This window comes from Pleurodeles waltl, chromosome 3_1 (genome assembly GCF_031143425.1).
Source record: "Pleurodeles waltl isolate 20211129_DDA chromosome 3_1, aPleWal1.hap1.20221129, whole genome shotgun sequence".
NCBI lineage: Eukaryota > Metazoa > Chordata > Amphibia > Caudata > Salamandridae > Pleurodeles > Pleurodeles waltl.
The window spans coordinates 1,675,845,561-1,675,857,722 of record NC_090440.1 but is presented as its reverse complement, the minus strand read 5'-3'; the positions used below and the strand labels follow the sequence as shown (position 1 = coordinate 1,675,857,722).

The following is a 12,162-nucleotide window of genomic DNA, read 5'->3' as shown; positions in this document are numbered from 1 at the left end:
GATATAAGCAGTGAGCAGGCGAGGCACCAGAGGTACATTAGCACAGCAGCAGAGGTCCATAGATTATCACCGGACTCAACAGTATAGCAGCTGAGGATCCATGGGACTAAGGCGGAGGTACTTACTGTCATGGAAACACCAACCATTGAGCTGACTGTTAAGCATGAATCAAAGGTTTGGTATGCAGCTACTGTGGGCAATAAATTGAGCAGCCAAGAAGTTGCACCCATCAACCACTGTGATTATATAAGACTTGTGTTACATTATCGCATGACTAAGCTGTGTCTTCAGCAGACATACTGAGCAACCAGTCCAATTACGCGAAACGCTGCCCCATAGATCCATGATCACTACGTCACAAACTGTAGTGTTTACACTGCCGGAACCATAGTGAATGCAAACCCACAGCTTGTTACTGCTATTTATTTCTTCCACAATAATTATTATTGCTGTTTATTGTCATAAGGTCAATTGGATCCCCAAAAACATTTTTGTATAGTTAAGGAAAAAATGATGTTTAATTATCATATCTTGTGGAATTCTATCACACTCTCAACAGCGACTTCTTTATTTGTATTAATTTTTTGTATTATCAAGTCTTGGTCAAAATGCTAAATGACTGTTTACCAAGCATAGACAACAGAGACTACTTTATTTGTGTTGAACTCTTTTGCATTGCTAATTCACATGATGTCAAATGTCCAATCTTCATCAATACCAGGGAGTATCAAACAGAATGGGACATGTAGTCTGATTTATTTCATGCTTATGTGGATTCATTGGTGGGGTGAGGTAGGGCCTATCTATGTTTCAGAGGAATTTTAGAACACCGTTTTAAGACAAGTTGACTTCCAAAGCTGAATTCATACTCATTCTCCATCTTCCAAACTATCATGCAGCCCATCTACCCTATCTAATCTCTATGTGACCAACCACTTGTCCTATAAACAAGATTTATTTTACGCTTCACTTCATCTCACCATTTAACCTCTATTTCTCCTTGCAAACTACTGAATATTTAAAAGCAGTAGTCATCTCCTTAACAAAACAAAAAAAACAAAGAAAAAAAAAAAAACACGACGTAACAAACCCTACACACAACTTCTGTTCTGACCTATCATCCACATTTAACCTCCACCCAGTATCTCAAATAGTATAAATCCACTACAATCCAGCCTTTGTCATTTTCAATACACTGTAATAGCACTCACACACATCTCCAACTTCCTCAGTCCTTCTCATCAGAACATTGCCCCCTCTATATTAATTTGACTTAACTTATTTGTCTTCATCTACCTGAAACTTTGACAGTGCATCAGTCTACTATAGTCCAAAGTCCTACCTCTCTAGGAATCCTTCAAAAAGCTGGAGAGATTCCCTTCCGATGTTTCCAACCACTCTTTTCGGTCTCCTGCCACGCCCTTGCCCTTTTCACATACTCCTCTACTACTCTGCGTGACCTATGGGTCGGTCCTATACTCCCTTTAAAACATTGTTTGGCGTGATCATATCATATTATGTCTTCTCTTATCTTCCACTGACAATACGCAAATCTTATTTTCTTTGTCAGCAGCCATATCCCAGCAACAATCCAAACTCTCTAAGGGCCATATGTACGAACACATTTTCCCATTTACACAGAATGGGGAAAACCCTTTGCTACATCTGTCCCTAACTGTCTTATGGCTATCAGGCAGTGGATGATGACTCTTCACTGTCTAATGATACTCTTCAAAAACTGAAACCACCTCCTATGCACCCAACATACTCTAATGTTCTCCTGACAGCCATTCCAACTCCAGGATATTAAGAGTATTTTTAAACTGCAAGGTAAACGATAATGCTGAAGTAATGTATTCACCCCTAAACCCAAGAAAAGTTTGATATCATATGCCCTCTATAAAAACAAAATCGGCCAACACCTCCTCTTCAAAGCTGGAAAATCCATACTTAATGGATACATTTTCAAGAAGCTGGAGTACTGCTAGGGTCTGCGGAGGAGTTCATTCAAATAAGCATTGGATCCTAGAGTAAAATGATTAATGTTGCCAGAAGGACACTTTATAGTAGCTCACATTTTCTTGCTTTCTATTTGCTGGCTTTATTTGTTTTAGGCTATCCAGCTTGAGTTTGTCCCTTTCGTGGCAAAACCCCTATTTACTTTATCCTTCCTAGTGTTCCTTTACTGTGAAGAGGCCTTAATTATTGATCTTATCTTGTCACATTTGCTGTGCATTCAAAGAGAGAGGCTAAATGTCAGGCTCGGTTTTCTGAGGGAGCTTAGAGTTTACTTACTTTCTCTTACTTCAAATTGAGAGGATTTATCGGACAATCATGCTAGCTACTGGGAGTAATTCTGAAGTGAGAGAAACAAGTAGTTCAATACAATCAAACACTAGGTGATGACATTTCCACACACTGTTTGTGAGCTGTATACTTTTAACAGCAAAAATGTATGTCTGTGAAAATGTAATGGTCATTTAAATTTAGGAGTTGCTGTCTGTAAGGGCAGTGTGCTATCGTACATACTCCACTTAACCCCACTCCACTCTACACCACGTCACTGCACTCTAACGCCCCCACACGGCATCACTGCAGTCTACTTTGCACCACTCCATGCCTCTCTACTCTGCTATGCATTACTACACTCTTCGCCACTTCACTCTACACCACTCCAGTATATACCACTCCACTCTCACACTCCACTTCAGTGCTCTCTGTGCCAATACACTCTAATTTACTCTGCTTCACTGCACTCTATGCCACTCTTCCCTACCCCACTGAACTCTACCCTATACCACTCCATTCTACCATACACCAACCCACTCTATGCCACTTCACCGTGCTCTGAATAATCTACTATGCACCACCCACTCTACGCCATTCTTCTCTACACCACACGACTCTCTGCCAACTCTACACCACTGCACTCCATGCAAATGCACTCTTCACCAATCTACCCTGCACGGCTACACCCCACGCCACTATACTCTACAACACTATGCCACTGCACCGTACCCCATTGTACTCTGTCACTGCACTCTACACCACTCAACTCTGAACCATTCTATTCTACACCAATCTACATCACTGCACTCTGCAATACCGCACTTTCTGCCACTGAACTCTATGCCACTACACTCTACACCACTCTATTCTGCATCACTCTATGCCACTGCTCTCAACCCTCCACCACTCCAATCTAGCCTGCACCACTTCGCTCTAGCCTGCAGCACTCCGCTCTACGGCACTGCATTCTATGACTCTGTACTCTACACCACTGTACGCTACACTCCTGTACGCTAGGCCACTCAACACCACTGCACTTTATAACACTACATCACTGCACTCTACTGTTCACCACTACACTCTGCATCACTGCGTTCTACACCACAGCCCTCTATGGCACTTTAATATACACTGCACAACTGTAATCTACCCCACTGCACTCCACCCTATGCCACTGCAATCTACGCTGCACCACTCTACACACTACACTACTTTACTCAAAAACAATGGACTGTATGCCACCGCACTCCGATGTCACTATTCCAATGCACTCTACACCATCCTAATCTACTATGCACCACTGCACTCTTCGCCACTGCATTCTACACTCCTCTAGCATTGGCGGCTCCCTTGGGTGGACGAGCGTTGCCCGCCACCAGCAGCAACCGCTGCAAATCCTTTAACAAGGAAAGGATAATAAACCATGTTTATTATCCTTTCATTGTTAAAGGGTGGGGCATATCGGGTGATGAGTAGTGAGGGGAGTGCAATGTGCACTCCCCTCACTGCGTATGTATGTTTACCGGCACAAACACACATGTGCACAGGGTTCTCTCCAGCCCAGCAATACAGTTGCCGGCATTGAGGAGAGCCTGCACAGGCTCCCAGACTGCCTGGGAGCACCGAGCCAGGGCGCTTCCAGGCGATCCTGGCGCTGCTCTGAACAGCGTCAGGATTGGCTGCAGGGCAGGCTGGGAGCCTGTGCCTGCAGCAGTGACGGAGACGGAGGAGAGGGGAGGCGTGCGGACCGAGGTACTTTTTTTTTTCTTCACATTTTATTGTTTTTAATATTTTTAATGTCCCTCAACCCCCTCCCCCGCGCGTCACCCCACCCCCTGTGACTTCAGCGAGCTGTGACTGCCCTCTAGTCTAGGCCAATCCAGTCCATGCCATCCCACTCTACCTTGCACCACTCATCTCTACCCTGCACCACTCCATGCCACTGCACTCTTCTATGAAACAATCTACCTACTCTACACAACTGCGCTCTATGCTACTGTACTCTAAATCACTGCACTCTACAACAATGTTCTCTACACCACTTTACTCAAAACCAATGCACTCTACGCCACTGCACTCTAGGCCATTAGACAACACTCCACAACTATGTACTCTGACGCGCTACAACATTCTACTCCACGGCACTACTCTAACGTGAACAATAAAAATGGAACCTCTAGTGCAACATGAAACGCATCAAAAAACTGTTAAATATTTGTAGCAATCAGATATTAGAAACGGTTCAAAAAAATTCAGGTTAAAAAAAGCCATAGTAGCTCAGAAAATGTAGCAACATGCAGAAAGATTCCAGCTTTTCTCCATCTAAGGCGTGCAAAAAATAAACATATTCTCTCCGTTTGTCACTCTAACCTATAAAAATAGAGCACAAGAAAGAAAAGCAACATTCTGTTGTTGCTTTAAAAAGCTGCTGTAATTATGCTCCAAGACCTGACTTGCCTTTCACCTCAGCTGCTGGCTCTGCCAGCAGGGATTGTCATGTCAGAGTTCAACTGTAATAACCTTATAATAGTCAAATTCTGACGTCTTTTATTTATAATTGGCGACATAGTGAGTCACAAATCGCAGATTATAAAGAAATTAGTGACTGACGTTTATACAGAGAATACAGAATCCAATGTATCATATATTCCTAACCTCAACAGTAAAGTACTATTATAAATACATGGGGCTCCCCGTGCAGGGGAAAGGACTAAGTGGATTCGATGCCGCTATAAATCTCTGTTCAGTGTCCTATCATGATTGCTTAGACTTTATAGACATTGGTGTATGTAAGGTAATATAAACTCAATGTACACTCGCTATGCCATTTCCTCTAATAGGTGATTCCATAAACTTTATCTGTTCCCCCTTATGGCCCCACTTAAAAATAACTTCTTTGAAACGTCAAGAATCTGGAGGAAAAAGGCAGATGAACATAAGTAAAATAGATTTTTTTACTCTAGTGGCCTTACAAGAACTCACCAGTTCCACGGGCATTCATGGTGACACCCATCCCTCGCTACAACCACGCTTCCCATAAATGCCTCCCTGTCGTGCTGCCCTTCCCTTTCTGTCTCCCTATGAAGATGCCCTTCTGTCCTTCCATGCCTCGCTCTCGTCCACCCCGATACCAGTGGTTCCCAACCTGCGGTCCAAGGACCCCTGGGGGTCCGCGAAGCCTTCTCTGGGGTCCATGACTGCTTGGAAAATTAACTAATTTTAACAGAATGATAAAGTGATTAGAAATAAAGAGTCTAAATATACAACTGAAAATTTTAACACGTACTGTAAGTGTCAAGGAATCTGAAATTGGGGGCTAAAAATTTAATTAATATCAGGCTGAAGTGTGGAAGCAGTGCAAGCGCATCAAACAGAATATAGTATGGACGATGTGAGGCTTCAGTTGAATTTAGAAAAGCTCCAACCTTCCCATTAAAAAAATTTTTTTTATTTGTTTGCAAATTACATAAAATGTGTTGTCATCTGTGTATGTATTTGATAGAATGCTTGTTTCTGTATTGTTTGTGTATTGTTTTGCGGGTCAAATCATCAACAATGTTGAAGCCAGGCTCCCCAGTAATGAGAAAGTGGGGGTCCACAGAAGTCAAAAGTTTGGGATCCATTGCCCTACACCAAGTATTTCAACAACTTACTCTCTTTCCCAGATAACTGTGCAGCTTTTGGCCCCACCCACCGGTCATATATTCTAATGATGCTACCTTAAAGGCTTGTCATGAAAGGTGCCACCCTCTACCATGTTACATTGTTGCCATCCCACTTCTTTACTATCACATTACTGTCGCTCTCCTTTCCCGACTAAATGCCTCATTACATATTGCATTTACATGATGCATTCCTGCCAGTCTCCTCATTATTAAATTGTGTCTATCACTCCTCCTCTGCGCTGCTGGCCTCCGCCCACTTCTGGTGTGCGGCTATCTCCCAACACACCCCACCCCTTTTACCTCCTTCTGGGTACGCTGCTGACCGCTGGCGGGGCAGGTGCCTTGCACAAACCGGGACTAGGCGATCCCCATTCTGCCGGCTTCAGGTGCCCGCCGATGATCCTAAGCCGGCGCTGAGCCTGTGCAGCTCCAGAAGCCTCCATGCTTCCGTATTGTACAGAGCCTGGAAGGTGAAAGGTCACAGCGAGACAGGGGCGTCCCAGCATGCACTTCACTGCATTCCTAGGCAACCGGCCCAGCGCAGCGGCCTCTTGTGATTGGAAGATAATTATTGCATCTGGCCAGTCACCAGAACCATGGGTGGGTGAGAGACAGCGACCAGGCGCGTGTGACTGTCGTTGACATCCCACGCCCCCCCTCCCCCCCGAGGGAGCCGAGGCAAGGGCGGTCCATCCCTCCGATACTGGGAAACGAAGAGGGTTCCTAAGTGACCACATGTTACCGGGCCACTGAATTTCAAGTCATGGGTGTTCCTTGACGTGCTCCCACGAATTCATGGGAATCGTAGTCCTGGGTAAACAAGCGCGGCTGAAGACCACGCGACTCTTACTACTGGAGGGATATTTATTCTGGTGATTAGCACGAATAATGTGGTAACCGTAACCCCGCAGGACGTAAATACACCAGGAGTGTGTAAGCTCGCACTTATTGCTCACTCTGTTCTTGGTGTTCTGTGGAACGGCTCGCCATTTGACAGAAGGACCAGGCGTGCGAGAGCAGCAGTCGCTAGCTTCTGAATCTGATGCTCGCTTCTTCAGTTAAATCATTTATTTCTTCTCTACCTTCTTCGCGTGTATGTAGTTCCTCACACTACAAGCCCACATTTTATTTACTAGCTGCGGAAGCGAGCACAAGGCAATGAGGTAAACCCGGGATGTACGGATACATGTGGTAAACTAGGAGTGCAGGATGTAGTGACTCGCCCAGAAGAGGGTCAATGCCGACCAGGATAAACAGACTGCATTGGCGCAATTGCTAAATAACGAGACACACGTTTGCAGTGTGGGTGGAAAACCACGTACACTCTTCCCCCTCGTTTGTTTACAGCCTCCGGCCAGAGGATGTACAATTGCGCATTCAGGGAGAAAACAAAAGCAAGAGGTCATGCCGCCAAGAGATGGGCAGCTCATTACATCCCTCCCCAATGTTCAATCAGTCGTGTGACACACAAAGTCTCTGACGTGGTGGTGGATTTGGCCGAAGACCATACTGCTGGTAACCAGAGCAACTTGTGTCTCCCTGGGTACCAGCGTGGCTGTCAGGTCTTTGTTCCCCTTGCCATGTTCATGGACAGGGCCACGGGGTGCTGGCTCATTGGTTTCTTGTTCATCACATGGTATTTCCTAGGTGGTGTCACTGAGTTCAAAGTGGATGTGGGGGGCTTAATGAAGGTTACCTTGCGTAACAAAACGTTCCAGGACACTTGCTCGATCCCTTTCTTGACTGTTACCCTGGTGCCAGCTATGGCAATGATTGTCCGTACAGCGTCTGGAATTTCGATTGTCTCCTGTCCCTGATGATCACATGGTCTCTGGGATTTAGGTGTCCTGTCAGTGCACGTCTCCTCTTTCTCTCTTGAGCATTTGTTTCCAACCTTCTCGCCTGGCTAGCGTTAGGTCTGTAAGGGGGTGTCAGCCATCCTGGTCAGGCTGGGATAGTGTCATGTCTTTTTCCAATCATAATGAGCGACCAGTGGTTCTATTGCATGGTACAGTGTGGGGTTTCTCAGTACTCTCTCAGAAAATGCGGGAGACTGAGCACTAGGTCAGCCGCCTCAAACGTGGCAATCCGGATAGCCTTGTTCAATGTGCGCATGAAGTGCTTCACTTCACTGTCTGCCTGTGGCCACTGGGGGGTGATTTGTCTGTGTTGTATGCCTAACCGCCTTAGCAGGTCTTGGAACTCTGTCCCTTGGAAGGGCGGCCCATTGTTGGTCTTGATCTCTTCGGGGAGTCCGAACATTGCGAATATCTTCTTCAAGACAGGTGCCACTTTGATAAATGCACTGGAGTCAATGACTTCAATGAACGGATTCTTCGAGTACCCATCTGCTAGAACCATGGTGGTCCTTCCATCTGGGAAGTTCCCAAAATACAAACCACCTCAACAGTAGTCTCGCTCACCTCTGTGGGTTGTGGATGGTATGCCACTGCCATGTGGTAATGTTGAAGTTGAATGGCCCAGTTTTCTATCTGTGGCAGGGGATGTGGTGCATTGCCCTTGAATAAAGAAACAAGAGGTTGGTGGTCAGTGACCACACTTAATGGCCTCCTTTAGAGGTAGTGGTAAAAATGTCAACAGGCTCATTTTACCCCCAGGGCTTCTCTCTCTATCTGCACAAAGCACTTCCCCGTTTGTGTGAGAGCCTTGTTTGCAAAGGCCAGTGGTGCCCATCTGCCTGATTCTACTTCTTCGGTAAGGATGTCTTCCAGGCCTACCAAGCTGGCATCCACTATGAGCTCCATTTTCTTTTTGGGGTCAAAATATGCCATTGTTGTTTTTATCAGCAGCGCTTCCTTGATGGCTTGGAAGGCCTCCTCCTTTCTTTGACCCTATGACCAGGGGGTGTCAGCCTTGGTGAGGGCCCAGTTTGGCTCAGCAAGTGTGGCTAGGTTTTGTGTGAACTGGCCACAGCTTGTCGAGTTCTTGCTCCACTAGTGGATGAAGGTGAAAAGGGATGCGCTGGTGTCATAGGGCAGTGGGCTTCATTGACTTGTTAATGTGCAGTTTGATTAGTTGGAGCCTTCAGACACCCTAGTCCAATTAATAGTTCAGGGAATTGCATTAGCAGTTTGTCTATTGGAAATGCTTTCACACATTTGGCAAATTACTCTAAATATTCAGCTGAGTGTCTGCAGAGAAGGGATTCTGCTTCCCTGTTGATATGGAAAGTGATTTGGATCTCCTTGTCATCAGACATAACTCTTACAGTCATACCTCCTTTCAGTGGCAGAGGCATGAGGTTCCCATATATTTGAAAACATTTGTGTCGGAGGGTACCGGTTGGAGGTTCTGGTATTACTGCACACCCATCATGTTAACTGAGGCACCAGTGTCTCTAAGAGGGTTTTTCCTTAGTACCCCGCCACTTCGATCACACAGGTTGGCTGAGGTCTTCGATCTCACTTCAGGTAACTTGTAAATAAAATCCGGAAGACATCTTCTTCACCGCGTGATGAGTCCTCTGGGGTGTACTTTTTGCCTTGACGCATGATGGGTTATCTCTGGTGATTCTTGTTCTTCCAGCGACAGTTGTTTCACTGCTCTGATGGTGGTGAGTCTTCTTCTCACCCTCCTTCCTCGGGTGCCTCCTCAGCAGACAGTCGCAAACTGGTTCATCTTCCTACAGTGCAGCACACCCATCCTTGTGCTGGGCAGTCTTTCGGGGCATGTTCTTCTTGCCCACAGTATGGGCAGTACGGCCCTTGGTTCGCCAGGGTGTATGTCTTGGGTCTTCTTTTGTATTTGGTATCTGTATCGTGTCATCGCATTCTGCCTTCTCAGATGCTTGCATTATCGGTATCTACATCTTGATGGCCCTGGCTGCTGAGAGGTCATGTCATGTGACGTTGCCATTATAAGGATGTCATCCAAGTTAATGTTTAACTGCCTCAGGATGAGGCCTCTGAGCATTTTGTTACAAAACCCATGAATGATCTGCACTCTTATTTCTTCGGGCTGGTCATCTGTTGTGCATGGGCTGGCAAGTTCTCTGAGTCGTGCATAGAACTGATCAATTGATTCTCCTTCTCTTTGGAGCGCTTGGCGGAGCTTGACACGCTCAAAGTCTGGATTCAATTGTGGGTCGAAATGAGCGTTAAGCGACCTCACAGGAGCAGCATATTCAGCTTTTGCACCGGTGTTTGGGCGGTGTCTGTAAAGTTTGTATCTCTTGTCTCCACCAAAGTGCAAGAGAAGTGACCTTCTCACAGCTCCGTCTTGCTCACAAGTGGCAATGACATAGTTCTCCAGCCTTCCTACCCATATTATCAAGCAAGGGGACGATGTTGCGGGGTCCGCAAGTTCGCTGAATGGCTGAAGTGCTCCTACAATGGTATGCTGTTGTGGAAAATCCATAGGGAGTGCCACTGTTGCTTGGTCATCCACCATGGTCGACGGGGCATGGGACACTTCTTTGGAACACCAGTGATATGATCTGTTATTCTAGGATGTTCACTTGGCCGCTATGGTGGTCTATGTGCACTTTCTCAGTTGTCCCCTTGTCACTTTTCCTAATTCTTGGGGCAACCGCAAGCAAATCACTAAGGTTACGCTGTCACTTTGCATGTGTTGCAGAATACTCATGGAGCTCTACCCAGGATAGCGTCAAAATGTTCACCAGGGTTGCACCGGGCAGTAGCAGGTCTCAATGATGCGGTCAGGTCCAGAATGAGTGCCTCCCACTGCATATTCAACGTGCAGGGTGGCCCGGTGAGGGTGGGTATCTGGGGCTGGCTCCATGTGTCCCAGCCTAGCACGCAGCAACTCTGACAGGCTGTGGGGGCAGGGCGTCAGGGCTGACCACAAAGGCAGTCTGTAGGCTGCAGGTGAGGCAGGCAAGAAGTCACGCTCATATAACTGGCTCGCCGGCTACATAGCAAGATAGCAGCGATGCCAGAGATGGGCTGGACAGCAGGTAGGCACTGCTGAGAGTTCTTGCGTACTCTGGCCTTGCAGCCTTCTCTCCGGTTGGTGCGGTCAGCGTGCAAGGTCATGATCATCCGCAGAGGAAAGGTGTGTTGGCAGGGGACCCTCGACAACAATGTAATGACCTGGCCAGAAGAGGGTCACTGCCGACCAGGATAAACATACAGCGCCGGCAGCGCTGCTAAATAACGAGACACTCATAGGTATGCAGTGTGGGTGGAATACCACATGCAGTCTCTCCCCTGTTTATTTATAGCCTCTGGCCAGAGGATGTACAATATGTGCATCCAGGAAAATAAAAAGACAAGAGGTCATTCCGCCAAGAGCTGGGCGGCTAAACTGGAGAATCACAGTGGAATTCCAGGGGATCACACAAGATGGATATAGCAAGGAGGCACAGGACGACGATTCATTAATTCAGTAAAAAGTAGATGTGGCACGTCTGCATATTTATTGCATTGTATTGTAATATTTATAGAAAAGGTCAAACAAGGCGCTTGCCTTGACCAGGGGGCGCAACTCCTGTTGGAGTGAAAAAGCCTTTAGCCACCCCCACCAATCATGTGTCTTAGCCCGATCTAATGTAGCGTCCAGGACATACACCATTATTCAGCTGATGTGTGCAGGGCTGCGCTGGAAATGGGGCTCACTGACAGCCTTGTGAGAACTGTGGGAACAGGCCAGAGCATAACTAAAAAAAGGATTCACTACTTTGTTGGCATTTCTCTTTCAGGTAAATAAATCTAAAGTATACCACACACTGGGAGCGCAACTAGTTCCAAACTTCGAGGGTGGCTAACACTTTGAACTGTGGGGGCAGAGCCATCTTCATAAAGAGTGAAAATGATTTGTGGTGGCTCCTTTGACTCTTCTGGGGTTCTGCATAATAAGAGAGAGCCTCTTCTGGTCAGTGTGTAGTGCATTTTCTCCAACAACAGGTCTCAGAGATACGTTTCATTTATTTATTGCAGGAGAGCAAGCAGCAAAGTTACCTCCTCACCAAGTAGTACAGCAACTGTCATTTCCCAAAGCTTTGTAGAACACCTGACACCATGGTTACTGTTCTCATGGTACCTTTATTGTATCAGGCTAATCCTGATACCACACATCCTTCCCCTATAATAACTATAACAACATTTTCCTTGTACAATATATTTCCTTTACACTGAACAAGGTACAACAATTTAACACAAACTAAACAAAACGTATGACTTATTTTATTATATTTTATGCATTATACTATATGATGACGGAATAATAT

General features: G+C 46.1%; 1 protein-coding gene across 1 annotated transcript in view; it reads right to left on the bottom strand.

Annotated features, from left to right (window-relative positions):
• Positions 1-6,601, bottom strand: part of AGPS (alkylglycerone phosphate synthase) — a 605,536-nt gene extending 598,935 nt beyond the window's left edge. The window contains exon 1 of the mRNA XM_069225421.1: positions 6,255-6,601. Within this exon, the coding sequence (XP_069081522.1) occupies positions 6,255-6,460 (206 nt within the window). The 5' untranslated portion in view covers positions 6,461-6,601. The remainder of the gene's footprint in view (positions 1-6,254) is intronic.
• Positions 6,602-12,162: the final 5,561 nt, after the last annotated feature.